The 20,652-nt window shown below is 53.2% G+C and overlaps 1 protein-coding gene across 5 annotated transcripts in view; it reads left to right on the top strand.

The window, feature by feature from the left end:
- MGAT5B (alpha-1,6-mannosylglycoprotein 6-beta-N-acetylglucosaminyltransferase B) overlaps positions 1-20,652 on the top strand; it is an 86,189-nt gene that overhangs the window by 21,222 nt on the left and 44,315 nt on the right. For 4 of the 5 annotated variants that reach the window (XM_032241546.1, XM_032241548.1, XM_032241545.1 and 1 more), the window contains 5 exons: positions 14,918-15,033; positions 15,659-15,732; positions 16,601-16,771; positions 17,517-17,681; positions 18,418-18,587. In XM_032241546.1, the coding sequence (XP_032097437.1) occupies positions 14,918-15,033; positions 15,659-15,732; positions 16,601-16,771; positions 17,517-17,681; positions 18,418-18,587 (696 nt within the window). Of the gene's footprint in view, positions 1-14,374; positions 14,438-14,917; positions 15,034-15,658; positions 15,733-16,600; positions 16,772-17,516; positions 17,682-18,417; positions 18,588-20,652 lie in introns of those variants that run through there. The other variant, XM_032241549.1, reaches the window with a different exon arrangement.

Raw genomic sequence — 20,652 nt, 5'->3', positions numbered from 1 at the left:
GGGCCGCCTGGGAGCGCTGTGGCTGGAGGATCTGGTCAGTGAGGGGCAGTGGTGGGCTTGAACCCTGAACTTTGATGTCTCTAAAAACCACCTTTAGCCCAGGTGCGGTGGCTCACGCCTGTAATCCCAGCACTTTGGGAGGCTGAGGTGGGCGGATCATTTGAGGTCAGGAGTTCGAGACCAGCCTGGCCAACATGGTGAAACCCCATCTCTACTAAAAATACAAAAGTTAGCCAGGCATGGTGGCGCATGCCTGTAGTCTTAGCTACTCCCAAGGCTGAGGCAGAAGAATCGCTTGACGCCAAGAGGCGGAGACTACAGTGAGCCGAGATCACGCCACTGTGCTCCGGCCTGGGTGACAGAGGGAGAGTCTGTCTCACAAAACAGAAAAACAAAAAAGCACCTTTGTCCTCTAGACTCCCCCGTTTACATCTTAAGCTGGGGCCGTAGCCCTGGATGCTGCTGCTCTCAGAATAAGCACCTGCTGACCCACCTGGGTGTCCTGGGAACGCTCAGATATGGGGTGTCCTGATTGCACCCAGAACCCCCTTCTGCTGCAACCCCCATCTCAGGCTGTATCAGCGCCATTATTGCCATAGCTCAGACCCCAACCTTGCAGTCACCCCGACTCTTCTCTCTTACACCCTCGCCCAGTCCATCAGCAAATTCTCCCATCTTCAGAATATACCTAGAAGCCCACCTCTTCTCACCCTGCCGACTGACCCCAACAGCTGTCCCCGACTCAGTGGCCGCTGGAGTCTTTCTTTCCTTCTTTTCTTTTCTTTTCCTTTTTCTTTCTCCTTTCTTTCTCCTTCCTTCCTTCCTTCCTTCCTTCCTTCCTTCCTTCCTTCCTTCCTTCTGTCCTCCCTCCCTCCCTCCCTCCCCCCCTCCCCCCCCTCCCCTTTCCTTCCTTTTCTTTCTTCCTTTCTTTTGACAGGATCTTGCTCTGTCACTCAGGATGGAGTGCAGTGGCACGATCTAGACTCACTGCAACCTCGGCCTCCCAGGTTCAAGCAATTCTCGTGTCTCAGCCTCCCTAGTAGCTGGGATTACAGGCGTGCATCACCACGCCTGGCTAATTTTTTTGTATTTTCAGTAGAGATGGGGTTTCCCCATGTTGCCTAGGCCGGTCTCCAACTCCAACTCCAACTCTGTCTGCCTTGGCCTCCCAAAGTGCTGGGCTGACAGGTGTTAACCACCATCTCTGGCACAGTGGGGTCTTTCTAAATCATCAATAAGGCCAGGTCCCTCCTCTGCTCCCCACTCCCTCTTGGCCCCCCAGCTGACTCAGGTAAGAGCCCAAGTCCTTCCAGTGGCCCCACCACACCTGGCCCCATGTCCCTCTGGCTCCTCCTGCTGGTTCTGCCACTGTCCCTGGAGCACAGTGATTTCAGGCTTTGCTCCCCCAGGCAGGTGGTAATGACGTTGCACATAGCCCAACCCCAGCTCTGTGTGCATGGGTGTATTTACATGTTTATTTTCTGTTTGGGAGAGAGGAGTCCTCTCTGCTCTCGCTTGGGGAGGGGGCCTCCCCAGCACTGGAGCGGGGGCTCTGGATGGGCCAAGGAGTAGCTGAAGCAGAGGAGCGCAGGAATGCAAGCCAGGCTGGAGCTGGGGCGGGGGCTCCACGTCCTGTGTGGTGTGTGTGAGAGAGACAGAGGTAGACACAGAGACACAGTGACAGAGAGGCTCTGTCTCCCTGACTGCAGAGCTCATGTGTCTAGCTGTGTGCACTCAGGTCTCCCGGTATGCATGTCTGTGGGCACCTGTGTACATGAGTCTCTGTGTTTTGAAAGGAAAGTGATCAGTTTCAAATAAAATAACAACCCCAGCAAGCACCTTAGCCAGCGGCGGGGAGATCAATACCCCTGTTAATTGAATGCGACTCTCATAAATCAGGAGAGGAAGTCGGAATTGAACCTCCTTCCTGAGGTGGCCTGGAGAACTGGTTCTCAGGATAAGCAGTAAGCAGACTGGACCAGAATCAGTGATTACCTTGTGGGGTGGGGAGAAAGGGGCTGAGCCTCAGGGGCCTCATCAGGGGACCAGCCTGAAGGGAGTTGAGGATTGGGGTCCGCGAGGAAGTAGTGACCTGCCACCAGCCACCTGCAGAGCCAGAGTTCCCCGCTGGCCCTGGCCCGTCGCCCTAGGCCCCAGGTGGTGGAGGGAACAGAGCATCTGGGGCCAGCATGTGGCCTGCAGTGTTGGCTGCCTCTTCTGTCCCCTGGGACAGTGCCTGGAGGCTGGCTGGATTGGGTCAGCCTTGGGAAGAGGGGTGGGTGGTGACCAGAGGCCTAGCTTGGCCTTCTTTCACTTTCTGAGTAAGAAATGACGGTTTTGGTGGAATGCCTGGGGCTTAGTGGGTGTGCAGAAAATACACTCAGGCCCAGGTCTCCCATGCCAGGTGCACTGAGCTGTTTTGCAGATGCAGTGAGAGGCAGAGAGGCTGGTGCAGGGTCACTGTCAGTCCTGGGGGCTCACCATGTGACCTTGGGAAAGCCAGTATATCTGCTCACACACCTGGGACCTTAGGACCTGGGCAGGCTCTTGAAGTCACAGTGCCATTGGAGGTGACTGAGGCCATAGGAGGTCACTGTGATGGGTTTGGGCCCACCAAGGGGCAGCTCCAGCAGGGAGGGGAGGGAAGGGCCCTCAGGGAGCACGCCTGATAGCCTGGGAAGTCACTGCCCCCTCTCCCCATCCCTGTCCAGAGCTATATGCAAACCCCTGTGGTCTTAGAAGCTGTCTCAGGCCACCATGGGTCCCTTCACTGGGAGAGAGGCTTCTGGTTGGCAGGTCAGGGGCCTCTTTCAGCCAGTGCCACACAAGGGCAGCCCTCAGCCCCCAGGGGCATGTTCTGGATCCCAGTGGACTTTGCTGCTGAGCTGTCTGAAGTAATCATTATTAATCATCATAATAATGAATGATGATACTAATGAATGATGATAGTAAATAATAGTAACAGCCAGTCTCTGTTGGGCACTTATGCACTTTGAACATCCCCAGCAGCTTGGCGAGGAGAGTCCCATGCAGGTCTGAGCCAGGCCTGCACTCTCTTCACAGCCCCGAGGTGCAGAGAGCCGGACCAGCCACGTGGCAGCCAGGTTTATTGGGGATGGGGTGTGACAAAGTCCCCAGATTCCCAGTGCAGTCTCTGCCAGGCTGGGAGGGAGGTGGGACTCTTCAGGCTGCAGGGGTGTCCTGTTAGCCCTGCGGGCTTCCTGATCATGACCAATGTCCCAGCTTTTCTGTTGGTGGGAGGGTGGGACCAGAGACCTTCATCGCTTCTCATTGTCTGTGCCATGGGTGGCCTCCTGGCCTGGCTTGGGAATAACCTGTCACTACAGGATCATGTGCCAGGGCCTGGGCCAGGCTCGCCGCTGCCAGGGCTGCAGGCCCCACAGAGTCCTGGGTCTGAAGGGGGACAGTGAGTGGTGGATTGCAGTGTCACTCTCTCAGAAGGGGCTGCAGTTCTGTCCTCAGTCCCTCTGAGCCATTTAAACCTCTGGTGGAGCAATTTCAGAGTCGGGAGACTCACCGATTTCTGATGGGGTCCATTCTGTTGTTGGGCAGCTCTAACGGGGACTTCGTCCAGAAGTGGATGAGACCTAACTTTGACTGAATGTCCATTACAAGTAGTGGCAATAATAGTAATAACACCACCAATAATCATTAAAGCTAGGTGTGAGCGCTAGGCACACCTAAGTGTAGGCACACCTGTAGCTCCGTATAGGTGTCTTACGAGTTCAGGCTGCAAGAGCAAAGTTCCCTAGCCTGGAGGCTCGTCGACAGCAGACGTTTCTTTTACTTTCCTTTTTTGAGACAGGGTCTCCCTCTGTTGCCCAGGCCGAGTACAGTGGCATGACCACAGCTCCCTCCAGCCTCTGCCTCTCAGGCTCAAGCAATCCTCCTGCCCCAGCCTCCTGAGTAGCTGAGACTACAGGTGCACACCACCATCCCTGGCTAATTTTTATATTTTTGTAGAGATAGGGTTTCGCCATGTTGCCTAGGTTGGTCTTGAACGCTTCAGCTCAAGGCCCACCTCGACTTCCCGAAGTACTTGGATTACAGGCGTGAGCCACCATGCCTGGCCTCAAACATTTATTTCTCACAGTTCTGGAGACTGAAGGTCTGAGACGGGGGTGCCAGCATGCTCAGGTTCAGGGGAGGGCCCTCTTTTGGGTTATAGGTGGTCAACTGCTTGCTGTGTCGTCACATGGTGGGAAGAGGCTGAGAGAGCTCTCTGGGGCCTCTTTTTTTTTTTTTTTTTTTTTCCTGAGACTGAGTCTCACTCTGTCACCCAGGCTGGAGTGCAGTGGCACTATCTCGGCTCACTGCAACCTCTGCCTTCCAGGTTCAAGCAATTCTCTTGCCTCAGCCTCCTGAGTAGCTGGGATTATAGGCATGAGCCGCCATTCCTGGCCAGGTAGGAAGTCTTTAGAAGGAAGCTCCAGGACTGTGCTGAGCCAGCGGTCTGCCCCCCATGAAGCCCCAAGTGCCAGGCAAGAAGGAAACTGGCAGACCCAGTGTGGAGAGGGGAAGGTGACCTCAGGCTGGTCCTGGGGCTCCTGACACAGGGCACTGGCATGGAACGTCAGGTCCCTGAGGCCACCCTGAGGTCCAGTGACTTATTAGGAGGACCTCAGAACTCAGCACAGCCATGATCCTCTTGGTGACACCTCAATCCTGTGAAAGGATATGGATGAAAAGCAGCCAAGGGGAGTGGCGCAGGGGCAGGGCAGGGCCCTGGAGACCCACCCGGATCACTGACGTTCCTCTCCTGATGGAGCTGTGGACAGCGCTTGCTGTCCCAGCCATGACGTGGGACCACACATGTGGGTGTTGCCAGCCTTGGTGTCCAGAGATGTGATGGGGGCTCGGTCTCAGAGACATGACTGACCACTCAGGGACTGGGCTCCGTCTATGGCCCTTCCAGAGGTCAAACTGAGGCAGCGTGGCCCAAGGCCCCCACCATCAATCACAGGGAAGCAGAGACTATCGGGGGTGGCCTAAGGCCCCAGGTAGACAAGGACACTCTTATCAGGGGGCTGGACACTCCAGGACTTAGGGGTGAGCTCCCAGAAGTAGGCCCAGTCAGGCCTTTCTTTGGAATGTGTGGGTGTGGACCTCCCAGAACTGCCCAGCTCACCTGTTACTGCACGCACAGCATGGATTCCTGGGTACCTGTGTTCTTCCCTCTTGCCCTTGAGTGGCTCAGTGATACCCTGTGATACGCCCCAGGGTTACCCCACACAGACACACCCCAGATTGCTCTCCCCTCTGCTGCCTCTCCCTGATAACCCCCCTCAGGGTGTCCTTGAGGCTGGGCCTGCATTTGGTACATCCGTGTTGGGTTCCTCTGTGCCCAGAGCCTGGCACCGAGCAGGCGCGTGGTGAATATGTGTGGATGCATGTGGATGATGGGCCGTCTTCGGGGACACCCCTCCTGAGCGCTCCAGCCTCCCTCTCCCTGTCTCTCCTGACACGGCCGGGCCTTCGCTGCTTACATTCGTGCTGCTCTGCCGGAAGCCACCGGTTCAGGCTCACCTGGGTTAACAGCCTTCCTCTCTGAAAATGCATGTAAGAAAGACATGAAAGGAAGGAAAGGAAAATGTACTACGAGCAGGACCAGAGGGCCCTTGGGCATTCGCAGCAGCTGCAGAAAGATTGGGTGCATTTGGTGGTGGGAGTAAGCGCAGGGCATTGTCCGCTGTCCTGCTTGCCGGGGTAGACAGAATTCAAGGTTTGTACCCTGGTGATGGAGCCTGCAGGGTTAGGGTGGTTGTTGCCTGGGAAACCCCTTGTACCAGAGCAGTTTCGGCCTCGCCTCCTGTGGGGACTGTTGGCTGTTATCCCAGTGGAAACAGCCCTGAAAATCCCATCCCCCCAGATGTCACGCTCTAGACCGGGGGTGGGGGTTCTGGTCTTTTGCTGGGTGTTGGCCTTGATCCTGATGTCCTGCCCCCGCCCTGTACATGGACCCCTTCCAAGCGAAACGGCGCATTCCTGCCTGTGTCAGAGCCCACCTGTTGGCACCACCTTCCCAGGGTGTAAGAGGTGGAAAATGGATTTTCTTCCGGCAACCCAGCATGTCTCAGGGCAGCCTTTTCTGATATATTGAAGCCAGTGTTCCACTTGCGGCTCCAACCTGCTTCCCTTGCTGAAGACCAAGGCCTGGAGGCCCCTTGTAAGCTTGTAGGCACAGCACTTGTGCCCAGGGATTCATTAGGGCCACCCGGCTCCATGTTCTCCCCCAGGAGCCTCCTCTCCAGCTGGTGCTCTCCAGCCTGTTGAGCTATTCAGCAGCGTTCTGGGCTGGGTGGGGTGAGCTTTGGGGCCAGGCTGCCTGGTTGGACTGATTTTCTTATTTAATAACTGCGTGACCCTGAGCAAGTCGCTCAGCCTTGCTGTGCCTTGTTTCCTTCCTGATCTGTACAATGGGGGCATTAAAAGGGACCAACATGTTGTCATGGGCATTGAATGAGATCAGACTATAAATTGCATAAATTGGCAAGCGCGGGCTCAATACCTGTTGGCTGTGTAACTGCCACTATCATTAGTGGAAAGGTTTTCTCATGTCCTCCTAAAAGCCTAGGAAAAGTCCCGCCTCCCTGGGCAGCCTTGTGACATCGGGTACCTTCCTCGATAGAAAAGATGTTAAATAGCAGGGCTTCTGTAACAAAGAGGCACAAGCTGATTGTGTTAAACCAGGTGTCCCCAACCCCCTGGCATGGACCGGTACTGAGCCACCGCGGGTTAGGAAGTGGGCCCGGCAGGAGGAAGTGGCGGCAGGGGAGAAAGTGAGGCTTCACGTGTATTTCCGCCTCCTGTCAGATCAGCTTGGGCTTTAGATTCTCAGAGGCGTGAAAACCCCCTTGTGAACTGCGCATGTGTGGGATCTAGGTGGCGCATTCCCCATGAGAATCTAACGCCTGATGATCTGTCACTGTCGCCCATCACCCCCAGATGGGACCATCTATTTGCAGGAAAATGAGCTCAGGGCTCCCACTGATTCTACATGATGGTGAGTTGTATAATTATTTCATAATAATAGAAATAAAGTGCACAGTCAACGTAATGCACTTGAATCATCCTGAAAGCATCCCCATGGCCCCTCTCCCCGGGTCCATGGAAAAACTGTCTTCCACAAAATCGGTCGCTGGTGCTAAAAAGGTTGGGACCACTGGATTAAAAGACAGAAATCGATTGTCTCATGGTTCTGGAGGCTGGAAGTGTGAGATGAAGGCGTCAGCAGGCAGGTGCTAGGGAAGGATGTGTTCCAGGCCCCACTCCAGGCTTCTGGGAGTTCCTTGGCTGATGGCAGCACAATTCTAGTCTTTGCATGGTGTTCTCTCTGTGTGCGCGTTTCAGATCAAATTTCCTTTTGATAAAAACACCAGTCATCCTGGATGAGGGCCCCACTTCCCTCCAGGATGACCTCATGTCATCACGCATTACATCTGCCAGGACCCTGTTTTCAAGTAAAGTCACATTCTTAGCTATTGGGTGATAGGGCTGCAACATGTGAATTTGAGGGGGTGCATAATTTAGCCCATCGCAAAGACTGTATTTTATAATATATGAATATCACTTCTTTTTCTTTTGTTCCTACGCAAAGAATGTTGTAGAGAATGAATATCACATATTAAAACATTTTCCTTGATTTACAAGGGTTTTGTTGCCCCCTGATTTTTAAAGAAATTCACACATTTTTGAGGGCCCCTAAAAGCAATGTGGGCCCTGGCCTGCACCTCCTGGCCCCGGTGGAGAAGTCAGCGCTGGTGCTGCCCACCCCACGGTGACCACACCGAGGCCCTGGGTTCCTCAGACCACATCGGCTGAAGGCTGTTGTCCGCCATCTCCCTGGTCCAGCCCCTCCTTTTCCCTTCCAACCAGGCATTTCCCAGTCATAGATCTGCTGTGGTTGGAGGCTTTACGACATCTACTTTTACTGTCACTTTTAGAAAAACCTCTCGGGAAGAGAAGCCTAATCATACGTTATTTGAAAATAGAAAGGGCCACGCAAATGCGAAGTCCAGTGTAATAATAGTGATGCCGGGTAATTCTGTTTTGAACAAGTTGAACTTGTTAGATCAGACAGATGCCATCTGCACTATTTAAAGCCTGTGCTGGCGATAGGTTTTATGCAGACATGCTTGTCGTAGGAAAATTGCTGAATCCCCCAAAAAGTAAAGTGCTTTGCTTTGTAGTCAGGCGTATGATGCTTCCTCTCAGGAATGGAATGACTGCTGTCCCTGGGGAGCAAAAGCATCTCAAGCCTGTACTGAGCACCTCCGGTGTGCTGAGTACTTTACATTTGAGCATGTATTGAGCACCTCCAGTGTGCTGAATACTTTCAATTTGAGCATGTGTTGAGCACCTCCAGTGTGCTGAGTACTTCACATTCGGGCATGTATTGAGCACCTCCAGCATGCTGAGTACTTTACATTTGAGCATGTATTGAGCACCTCCAGTGTGCTGAGTACTTTACATTCGAGCACGTATTGAGCACCTCCTGTGTACTAAGTACTTTACGTTTGAGCATGTATTGAGCACCTCCTGTGTGCTGAATGCTTTACATTTGAGCATGTATTGAGCACCCTCTGTGTGCTGAGTACTTTACATTTGGCCTCACAGCTAATCCTCACAATAACCCTGTTACTCGGATTTCATAGGAGTTAAAGCCTGAGTTTAGAGAGGTTATGTAAGTTGCCCAAGATCACGTAACTGTGAAGTGTAGCCAGGATTTGAACCCAGGACCTCTGACTCCCAGGCTTTCACTCTTTCCAGTATATTCCTGAATAACGTCCCTGAATAATATGGAGAATCACTGACCCGGGAATCCCTTGATTTCTCTCTTTCCTATGAGAGCGGCAGGAGAATTAATGCTTGGCCTTCAGCAAGAGGAACATGGTTGGTGAAAAGAACTTCCTGACAGCAGGAGCATACAGGAGAACCTAGACTCTTTCTCTCTCTTTTTTTTTCTTGAAAGAAAGTCTTGTTCTGTCCCCCAGGCTGGAGTGCAGTGGTGTGATCATGGCTCACTGCAGCCTCGACCTCACAGGTTCAAACAATCCTCCTGCCTCAGTCTGAGTAGCTGGGACCACAGGCGCACACCACCATGCCCAGCTACTTTAAAGAATTATTTATAGAGATAGAGTGTCACTCTGTTGCTCAGACTGGTCTCGAACTCCTGGGTGCAAGTGATCCTCCTGCCTTGCCCTCCCCAAGTTCTGGGACTACAGGTGTGAGCCTCTGGGCCCGGTCCTGGACTCCCTTTTGTGATGGATTAAAAACCATTTCCCCTCAATTCTGCAAATGGTGGTTATCTTCATTTCCTAGGGTTGCCGTAAAAAATGACCACAAACCAGATGCCTTAAAACAACAGGAATTTACTCCTTCCCAGTTCTGGAGACAGGAGGTCTGAAAATAGGTTGTCAGCAGGGCCGTGTTCCTTCCAAAGCTCAAGGGAGATTCCTCCCTGCCCTTCCTGGCTCTCCTGGCAGATGCTGGCGGTGCCTGGCATTCTTTGTCCTGCAGACGCCTCTCTCTACTCTCTGCTGCCTTTGTCATGCACGTAGCCTTCCACCCTGGATGTCCACATGTGGCCTTCTTAGAAGGACCCTAGTCATTGGGCTTAGGGCTGACCTGATGCAGTATGACCTCATCTGAACTAATTATACCAGCAAAGACCCTAGTCCCAAGTAAGAACACATTCTTTTTTTTTTTTTTTTTTTGGGTTATTAAAAAATAAGTTTATTGGGCAGGCATGGTAGCTCATGCCTGTAATCCCAGCACTTTGGAAGGCTGAGGCGTGTGGATCACGTGAGGTCAGGAGTTTGAGACCAGCCTGGCCAACATGGTGAAACCCCATCTCTAACAAAAATACAAAAATTAGCTGGGCATGGTGGCATATGCCTATAATCCCAGCTACTCAGGAGGCTGAGGGAAGAGAATCAATTGAACCCAGGAGGCGGAGGTTGTGCCATTGTACTCCAGCCTGGGCAATGACAGCAAAACTCCGTCCCCCCAAAAAGAAAGTATTGAGGTACATTTTTCATAAAGTACACTAATATTAAGGATAGAACTTGATGGAGTTTTACATATGGACAGTCACCTACTGAGATTAGGTTACATAGAATATTTCTAGTACACAAGAAGATTTCCTGTGTTCCTTCGGCACAAGTCATTCTTGGCCCCTAAGCCTAACTGCTGCTCTGATTCCATCAGCGTTACTTTTGCCTGTTCTTGAACATCACATAAATGGAGTCACAGAGTACATAATCTTTTTTATTTGAGACTGAGTCTTGCTCTGTTGTCCAGGCTGGAGTGCAGTGGTGCAATCTCAGCTTATTGCAACCTCCGCCTCTTGGGTTCAAGCAATTCGATTCTCCTGTCTCAACTCTCAAGTAGCTGGGATTACAGGTGCCTGCCACCACGCCCGGCTAATTTTTTCTTTTTGTATTTTTAGTGGAGATGGATTTCGCAATTTTGTCCAGGCTGGTCTTGAACTCCTGACCTCAGGTGATCCACCCGCCTCGGCCTCCCAAAGTTCTGGGATTACAGGTGTGAGTCACCACACCTGGCTAATAATCTTTTTTATTTGGCTTGTCAACATTGTGACTCTGAGATTCGTCTATGTCGTTGCACGTAGCTATATTTTAAAAATTTCCCCAGGTTATTGGGGAATAGGTGGTGTTCGGTTACATGAGTAAGTTCTTTAGTGGGGATTTGTGAGATTTTGGTGCACCCATCACCTGAGCAGTAAACACTGGACCCTATGAGTAGTCTTTTATCCCTTACATATGGCCATATTCTGAACTTCTGGCTGGACATGAATTTTGGGGCCACTCTTCAGCCTACAGTGATGGAGCCCCTGGGCATGGGTCCCACACTGGGCAGTGCCCGGCTCCACACAGGAAAGCTGAGTCTCTGTCCTCGAGGCCTCAGGACTCCGTTCAGGGTTTCAGGCTGGCCACTCGCAGCCACACCCCACGGTGGGGCAGGGGATTCAGAAAGTGACCTAGCTCCTGCAGGGCGGATGGAGAAGACACTTGCTCCAGGGAGAGGTGCCTCCAGGAAGGGCTGAGATGCGTTGGGGTCCATTCCAAGGTCTCTAGCTGACTTGGAAGAGCCCCTGGCTTGTCTCGACATAGGTTGTTTGCACCCTGGGGTCTCTGGTGAGAAGATAGGGGCACCCAGTGTTTTCTCCACCTTGCGTGCCTCCTGCCATGATGGGAGCCCTAGAGCCCGTCCTCACCTGCCCTTGCTGGTCTCTAGTCCTGACCCTGCCTCTGCACTCTGTCCTTGAAATATTCATTCCAGGCCAGGTGCAGCGGCTCATGCCTGTAATCCCAGCACTTTGGGAGACGGAGGCGGGAAGATCGCTTGAGTCCAGGAGCTGGAGACCAGCCTGGACAACATTTTTCTACAGAAAGTTAAAAAAATAAATAGCCGGGTGTGGTGGCTTATGCCTATGGTCCAAGCTACTTGGGAAACTGAGGTGGGATGATCATTTGAGCCCGGGAGGTTGAGGCTGCAGTGAGCTGTGATCGCACCACTGCACTCCAGCCTCTGTCCAGGGTGGCAGAGTGAGATCCCTTCTCTCTGTCTCTTTCTCTCTTATATACAAAATATTCATTCCTGTCAAAGGCAATCCATCCTGTCCCTGTAGGCCAGCATGGAAAGTACCTCCATGGTCTTCATCTGGACCGATTTCAGAGCCTGGCAGACATCACATTGTCATGTTTCTTCCTGGGGTGGACCCAGGCATTCTTGGTGGGAGCACATCAATGCCAAAAGGGTGAACACTGGTTCTTGAAACAATCTTAGTAGCGGTAAAAACATCTAAGAAACCTCCTAGATGGGCAATAATGAGAAAAGGTTGATGTGCCCTGGTCTAACCCAAGTCCCTGTTGCTGCCGCTTCAGCCACATCAATATCAGTGCTGACCACGAATGCAAACAGTGCCGATGTCACACAGGTGCCATGGGCCACCCACTTAACTGCTCTCTCCTCATTCAGTCCTCAGGATGGCAGCTGCTCTTCTGTCTTAAAAGATGAGAGTGCTGAGCACAGACAGGCTCAGTGACCTGCCCAGGGTCACACAGCTTATTGGGGGCTGAGCTTCCTCTCAGCTTCTTGTACAGTACTGGTAATGAACCTTGATGAGTTTTGGATGGATGAAAAATACTCCTACTTCCTTCTGCCTGAGGACTTTTTGAGCAAAAGAAGCAGCTGGCTTTTAAGTCTCTTCTCTTTCTTCTTTGCAGTCTCACCAAAGGCTGTCGTGTGTTGAACTGTGTGCTCCAAAAAGCCATGTCCAAATCTTGTTCCCTAGAATCTGTGAATGCGACCTTATTTGGAGATAGGGTGTTTGCAGATACAATAAAATTAAGAGGAGGTGCTACTGGATTTGGATGGGTCCTGGTATGGTGGCTGGTGTTCTTGTTAAGAGAGGAAACATGGACACAGATGCACACAGGGGAGGAGGCCGTGTGAAGGCAGAGGCGGAGGTCAGGGTGAAGCAGCCACGGGCCAAGGAACACTGAGGGCTGCTGGCTACCCCCAGAAGCTGGGAGGGGCCTGGAGGAGGCTCCCCCGGAGTCTTAAGGCACTGGCCCTGCTGCTGCCTTGCTGTCTGACTTCCAGCCTCCAGAGCTGCCAGAGGAGAAATGGGTGTGGTTTTATGCCACCTGGTTTGTGGAAATTCATTTCAGTTGCCCAAGGAAACTAATACAAAAGTGATGGTATTTTTTAAGAGTTTTATTTTTGTTTTTGTCAAAGTTTGCCTTGGGCACTGAACTAAAGAGTGAGAGTATGGGCCGGGCACACGGTGGTTCACGCCTGTAATCCCAGCACTTTGGGAGGCCGAGGGTGGGTAGATCACTGGAGGTCGCGAGTTCGAGACCAGCCTAACGTGGAGAAACCCCATCTCTACTAAAAATACAAAATCAGCTGGGCATGGTGGCACATGCCTGTAATCCCAGCTACTCGGGAGGCTGAGGCACTGAGGCAGGAGAATAGCTTGAACCTGGGAGACGGAGGTTGCAGTAAGCTGTTATTGCACCATTGCACTTCAGCCTGGGCAACAAGAGCAAAGCTCTGTCTCAAAAAAATAAATAAATAAAGAGTGAGAGGATGGACTGGGTTGTGCATGCGTGTGTGTGCACGCATGTGTATCTGTGTGCATATGTGTGTGCATATGTGTGTGTGCGTGTGTGCGCATGTGTATGTGTGTGCGTGTGTGTGTGCATGTGTATGTGTGTGCATGCATGTGTGCATGTGTGCATGTGTATGTGTGTGCATGCACGTGTGCGTGTGTGTGTGCATATGTGTGCGTGTGTGCATGTGTATAGTTGGGGGGCTTGTTCCCCTTTCCTATCATCTGCCTTTTATCCCCTCCACGTATGTGTCTGCGTTGCCCCCACCTGTCACCCTCACTAGTCCCCCGTTGGGTATGGGGCCACTGCCCTTTCTCTCCTTAGGGAAGGTGGAGGTGGGAGGGGAGGGTGGCTGAGAGGGCAGGTGGCTGCTGAGGGGTCACACCATCCCTTCTGTGGCAGGTAGCTCATTGGGCTCAGAAGAGGAGGAGGGTGGGGATGTTGGAAACATCCTTCATTTAATTCCCATATGTGCAGCCATAAAGACCAGTATCTTGTATAGGGATAAACAGAGCTTAAATGGGCCTGCAAAGCCATGGGGTGAGGTGAGAATCAAAGGAAACGAAATTAATACGTTAAAAAAAGGCAAGCAGCTTCCTGGAGAAAGACCCCCAGGGCTGTCTTGTGTGAACAGATCTGCCAGCCGAGGGGAATCCATCTCAATAGAAGTTTGCAACAAGATAAATTCTGCATATGATGGCTAATAAATGTCCCTGAGAGCTGAGTAGTAATCACACAGGAAATAAATTATCTAAAACTAAAAGCGACACTAGTATTGGTGGTGAGGTGGAGGGCTGTGGTGGTGGCAGTCACCTCGTTTAAGATCCTGGGAAGGATTTGTTCTCAGGAAGCCAGTGATAATTTACTGGAGTTTTAATACCTGGCAAGTTCCCAGACTTCTGTGGGTGGAATTTATTTTGGCACAATACAGCCCCTTGGGAGGAAATAGACAGACTTGGAGAGGCCCGGCTGTGCCTGGGAAACAGCCTCTGTCACCTGTGTGGTCCCTGGACAGAACCTAGCCAGGCTCTTGAAGGGAATTCCTCTGCTTGTTTCAGTCCCATGCACTGCCCTTCAGTACACAGGCAGTAACACACAGACGTGCCTGACCCGTGCAGATAGGGTCAGATGTGCAGGTATGGGCACATGTGCAGTTGTGGGCAAGCATGCAAATATGACCACACATGCAGTTATGGGTGTGTGTGCAGTTGTGGGCACACGTGCAGATGTGGGCACATGAGGATATGTTCCCTGACTGCTCAGGGAAGGTGGAGATGAAGCCTGGGGCCGAGGGGGGGATTTCCACTCATGAGGGCCTCTCTGCAGATATGATCACACATGCAGATGTGGGCACATGTACAGTTGTGACCACACATGCAGATAGGATCACACATGCAGCTAGGACCACACATGCAGATATGATCACACGTGCAGACATGATCACACATGCAGATATGATCACGTGTGCAGATATGATCATGCATGCAGTTGTGGGCACACATAAAGTTGTGACCAACAGGTGTAGGTATGGGCTTTCCCATATGTCTGTAATGTGTGTACTGGATGGAGTGGGCTGCCAGCTCCATCTCCTCGCCAGATCCCCTCCCCACCGTTCGGTCTGCTCGGGGTCAGGGTTTGGGAGCCTGGGGCACTGTAGAGCCTGCTGCCTTTGCCTGTGGGCCTTACTAGTGGGGTCCTCCTGGGAAGGTCACCCTGGCCGCTTCTGCTGCTCACCTCTGGCTTCTCCCACCTAGGATGCCCCCTGGGGCCGGCCTCATGGAGCGGATCCAGGCTATTGCCCAGAATGTGTCTGACATCGCCGTGAAGGTGGACCAGATCCTGCGACACAGCCTGCTCCTGCACAGCAAGGGTGGGTTCCGGGGGCGGGGTGCCCTCTGCCCGAGGGGGCCAATGAACTGGGTGCTGGGTGGGCCCTGGGAGGGTGGGACACCTGGTGTGTGGACGACTTCTCCTGACAGCAGCTCTCCTGGCTCTTGGGGCCCCAGCTTAGGCTTTCAGCAAGAGGAATGGGGGTTCACTCCCTCCAGCCCGGCAGGAGGGCGCAGAGGACAGAGGCGGTCCCTGGAGTCTCAGCCTCTGGGGTCCACAGTTCCAGGAGTGAGGCTACCTGGGGAAAGGTCCCTGGGTGGCCCCTCCAGTCCCTGTGATGTGGGGAACAGCGAGCGGCGGCTGCAAACCTCATTTCTGCCTCCTCAGAAAACACTGGGGATGTTTTCGGGTGGGTGCTGAGGTCTGCCCATCCAGGCAGCTGCTGGGTGGCTGAGCACACTAGCTCTTCACTGCTTCTGAACCCCCCGAGGAGGCTGGGACAGCCCAGGCCTGGGGGTGACCTTGTGGGTGGGTTGTGTGGCTGGTGAGCTTTAAGGTGGGAAACTGGCAGCGGGTTGTGTGGGAAGCTGCCTCCCGCACCTGTGCCTCTCCCCCTGGCCTCCTCCCTGGACCCAGGGCTTCAGCTAGGTGACCTCTCCGTGCAGTGTCGGAAGGCGGGCGGGACCAGTGTGAGGCGCCAAGTGACCCCAAGTTCCCTGACTGCTCCGGGAAGGTGGAGGTGAGGCCTGGGGCTGGGGGGCGGGGATGTCCACTAGTGAGGGCCTCTCTTCCCGGCCCCGGCCCCTAACTCGGGCACAAGCTGGCAGAGGCCAGCTTCAGGGAAACAGCTTCTCTGGTCAGTTCATCCGCCCCACCCATCATCCCAAATCCCCCAGGAGGCATCGCCCTCAGGGGTCAGGGCTTTTTCTCAGCGAGTGATTAAATCTCCACGTGTCAACACCAGCAGGTGGATTCCCCCAGAGACTCAGACTAGTGGCCCTGGCCGCCCTGTACCCGATCCTCCTGGCCCAGCCAACAGCTGGACGGAGTCTTCCTGCCCTGCCTCTGGGACCACCGTGGGCTGCAGGAAGTCTGTCCCTGTAGGAGCCATCCACAGCCATGAAGCCAGCTCCCCGCTGGTTCTGAACCCCCTAAGGGATGGGCGGTGGTGCTGCAGACCCCTCCCTGGGTGACTATCTGGGATCACTGCAGGTGGATCCTGCCCTGGCCCCAGCCCGGGCCGCCTTGGAGGCTGTTCCCTGACCTTGACCTCTAGCCCAATCCTGCTCCAGTAGCAGGGAGACAGGGACCAAAGGGAGAGGGAGACAGCCAGGCCTCCCAGCTCTTTGCCCCAGACCTTTAAGCCAGCTTTATCTCCCAGGCCCTCCTCTTTCCAGACTTGAGGGCTGGTGGTCTGCCCCTGCCATCTCTGGGGTCCTTCGGGCAGGTCCTGGTTCAATCTCTTCTCTGCCCTGTTGCATCAGTAGGGCGGGCCTTGTGGTGCCCATCCTGGGGGACCTCAGGGCCCCTGGGGTGCATGTGCAGGGGAGCCCCTGGGGGTCGGTGGGGCTGGCGTGGCCCCCTGCCCAGCCTGGCCCTCTCTGCAGTGGATGCGTGCCCGCTGGACCTCTGACCCCTGCTACGCCTTCTTCGGGGTGGACGGCACCGAGTGTTCCTTCCTCATCTACCTCAGTGAGGTCGAGTGGTTCTGTCCCCCACTGCCCTGGAGGAACCAGACGGCTGCCCAGAGGGCATCCAAGCCCCTTCCCAAAGTCCAGGTGGGCCTGGGAGGTGGGTGGGCCAGTGAGGGGCTGGCGTGGCTGGACATCCTCAGGGACAGCAGGCAGAAACCGTTGCCCTGGGGTAACGAGACTGAGTGGCTGTGCCAGGTGTGTGGGCAGATCCCAGCCCACCCTGCTGCAGATGGGAGGACAGCCTGCCGGGGCCTGTCTACCTTCTTTGTGATGCCAGCAAGCTGGGCCTCTTTGCGGGGCAGGTGGGGGGCTTGGACGTGCCTCCTTAATGGACTAGAATAGTGGTAATAGAAGCTGCCACTTACTGAGGGCTTTCTGTGTCTAGACGCTTTATTTGCACTTAAAGCTCTGGCCATTCTTGTGTGATCATATTTGATGGACAATGCATCTAGGGTTTAGAGTTGAATTAATGGGTTCAAGGTGCACAGTTGCTGTGGTGGCCACATCTGTCCCCTGCCATCAGAGTCCTGGCTGTGACCACCACCCTCACTGCCTCCCTGTCGTGGCTGGGGTCCTGGGAACTGCTGTGATCAGCTATCTCCCTGGAAGGGCTGGGGTTTGTGGTCAGAGCTGGGCTGGGGAGGGCGTATTGAGGGGGAGGGCAGGACTCCCTGGTTTCAGGGGCTGATGAGCCCCTTAGAAAGTGCGGAAGAAGCTGGAGCAGGCCCCAGGCTCATGGGAGGGTTCCAGGCCCTGTCCCCTGGCCAGTGGGGAATGATGGCGGCCGCCGGTCGAGGGGCAGAGAGAGCTGAGGTCTGGACCCCTCCAGGCAGTTTTCCGAAGCAACCTGTCTCACCTCCTGGACCTGATGGGCAGTGGGAAGGAGTCCCTGATCTTCATGAAGAAGCGGACCAAGAGGCTCACAGCCCAGTGGGTGCTGGCTGCCCAGCGGCTGGCACAGAAGCTGGGAGCCACCTGGAGGGACCAGAAGCAGGTTTGTGGCCCCTGACCCCTCACTTGCAGGAGCTGAGAAAGCTCAGGGCACCTGCTTCTGGGGGGACACAGAATAGGTCTTCAAACAAGCTATAGTGGGCCTCTGAATTTGATCAGAGGGAGAGAGGGGTGGGGATGGCAGAGTCGAGGTAGATGTCTGTGGTGGTGGCCCCTGGCCCTTTTCAAAGTTGGAACAGAATGACAAGCTCCCAAGGGGTCCTGCATTCTGTGTACCTCTGGTTCATGTCAGGCAGAAAAGTCATGGGATTGGCCTGGAAAGCTGGGAATGTTCTGGGGAGCTTTGTTAGCTCATCCTTCCATTGTTCCTTCCCCCTGCCGACTCCTTCCCTCGCTCCCTCCCTCCTTCTCTCCCTTCCTCCCTCCCTCCTTCCCTCCCTCCCTTCCTTCATCCACCCAGTAGATATTTACGTGACTCTCACATTGCCCTTTTATTTCTTTCAGAGTCCTTATCATTTCATGAAATTATCTCTTGTCTGTGTTCACTGTTGTCTACCTCTTCCATCTGGAACATAAGCTCCATGAGGGCAAGCACGTGACTATCTTGTTCGCCCGTGTCCCCAATGCCTGGTCCGGTCACTCTGGTGCCAGAAATCACCTGCTGGGGCCCAGCCTGGAGACAGGGTCTGCTGCCGGCTGGTCTCCTGGCTGGTTCCCTGGGAGGCAGGGCTGAGAGCTGCCACTCCTGCCTGCTGACCCTCTGTGTTCCATCAACCCAGATCCTGGTCCACATCGGCTTCCTGACAGAGGAGTCTGGGGACGTGTTCAGCCCTCGGGTCCTGAAGGGCGGGCCCTTGGGGGAGATGGTGCAGTGGGCGGACATTCTGGCTGCGCTCTATGTCCTGGGCCATGGCCTGCGGGTCACAGTCTCCCTGAAGGAGCTGCAGAGGTGAGTGCTGGGGAAAGCCACTGGCATGGAGTGGGCAGGAGGGGATGAAGGGGAACCCCTTCCCTGGGAGATCCTGCTCTGCCTGCACGTCCCATGGTCCTGAGACCCTGGGAGGCATCCTGGTGTTCTGCAGGACATCACCACTCCTGATCCCCCTCCTCCTGCCCAGTCCTGGGGGCGGTAGCAGGGAAGTGTATTTGCATAGCACTATCTGGCCAGGGCGTGGCTCCTTCTCTGGTGTTTCTGCTCAGGCGCTGGCACATATTGGCTTGTGGAATTGAGCCGTGTCTGCACGTGGGGTCCCCTCTGTCTGCCATCCTGGGAGATTTGGTTTCTCTTCTGGAACTGGGCTTCTTCTTGGGTCGTTTTAGGATCTGGAGACCAGCAAGATGTGGAGGGTGAGGGGGGTGGCGGGTAGGTGGTACCAATCCCTTATCCAGGGCTGGACTTTCTGGGTCCCTCGGATGCTGTGGGAGGTGGAAGGACAGTGATTAGAGGCTCCCCTGGGTGCTTGGGGGCAGGACGGGGGTGAGGCGGAGAATGTGGGATGTCAAGGAGGTAAGAGTGCATGTGTGTGACTGAGCTTATTTTTGACCACTGTTTCTGGGGGATGTAGGAATACAGGAGATTTTTCTCTCCTTATTAATAGTTGTTAGGTCATATTTGATGCATACAAAAGTCTATGCAAAGTATGCTGTGAAACACAAGAGTCAAATCAGCTCCCACGTGTGGCCATCCACTTAATGTCACCAAGGACTCTACATCTGCCTGAGAGTGTCCCCTGATCTCTCTGCCTCCTCCCCAGATGAAACCTTAACTTGAACTTTGTGTATATTATTCCTTTTTTTTTTTAAATGGAATTTCTCTCCATTTCAGGCTGGAGTGCAGTGGTGTGACCTTGGCTCACTGCAACCTCCACCTCCCGGGTTCAAGTGATTCTCCTGCCTCAGCTTCCCGAGTAGCTGGGATTACAGGTGTGCACCACCATGCCCAGCTCATTTTTGTATTTTTACTAGAGACAGGGTTTCGCCATGTTGGCCAGGCTGGTCTTCAACTCCTAGCCTCAGGCGATCCACCCACCTCGGCCTCCCAAAGTGCTAGAATTACAGGCGTGAGCCACCGTACCCAGCCTGCTTTTTTCATAAAAAGTGTTTGGGTTTTTTTTTTTTTTTCATGTTAGTGTATCCATAAACAATTTATGGTTTGCTTTTGTTTTATTCTGGTTTCAAGCTTTGAGAAAATGGTATCTACTGTATGTGATCTGCAAACTTGCTTCCTTCAAACTCTGTTTCAAAGACTCATCCATGTCCTTGCATGTAGCTTTATTTCATTCATTTTCACTTCTATCTAGTATTCCATTGTGTGAATGTGCCATAATTATGTATCAGTTTTTCCTGACTGTGGATATTTTTTCCTGTTTTTAAAATGGTTTTGAATGTTGCCCTGGTGGGCACTCTTGGACATGTCACACTGGGTACAGACTTAGTGCACAGTTTGTTGGGTCTTGGCATAGTGAAAATTCAGCTTTACAAGATAATGCTGAATTATCCTCCAAGGTGATTGGTACAATTCAGAGGCTCAACTCAGTGCCTGAGTTTCCACGGGGTCACATTCTCACCTGTGCTTAGGGCTGTTAGACATTCTGATTGAGGGCGAAGCCTGGCATGATGATATCTTGTTATAGTTGCAACTTGCATTTCCTGAAATGTAATGAGCTGAGCATCCTGTCCTGTTTGTGGTTCTTTCATCTTGTTGAGATGCCCATTGATATGGGCATCATATGATATGGGTTATCATTTCCATATTGAGTTGTAAGAGCTCTTTATATATTATGGATATAAATTTTATACATGTGTTAAAAATCTCCTAATTTGTGGCTTGCCTTTTAAATTTCTTTATGGTTTTTTGGCGGGTAAAAGAAGTTCTTAATTTTAATGTAATCAAAGTCATTCATCTTTTTTTTTTATAGTTAGTGATTTTGTATTTGGTAGAATCCTTCCTTCCCTCCTTTCTTCCTTCCTTCCTTCCTTCCTTCCTTCCTTCCTTCCTTCCTTCCCTCCCCCCC

The sequence above is a fragment of the Sapajus apella genome, unplaced genomic scaffold (genome assembly GCF_009761245.1).
Source record: "Sapajus apella isolate SASKATOON/1434 unplaced genomic scaffold, GSC_monkey_1.0 scaffold48, whole genome shotgun sequence".
NCBI classification, from domain to species: Eukaryota; Metazoa; Chordata; class Mammalia; order Primates; family Cebidae; genus Sapajus; species Sapajus apella.
Note: the sequence above shows the minus strand (reverse complement) of the source record. Positions and strands in the feature narration are given on the sequence as shown.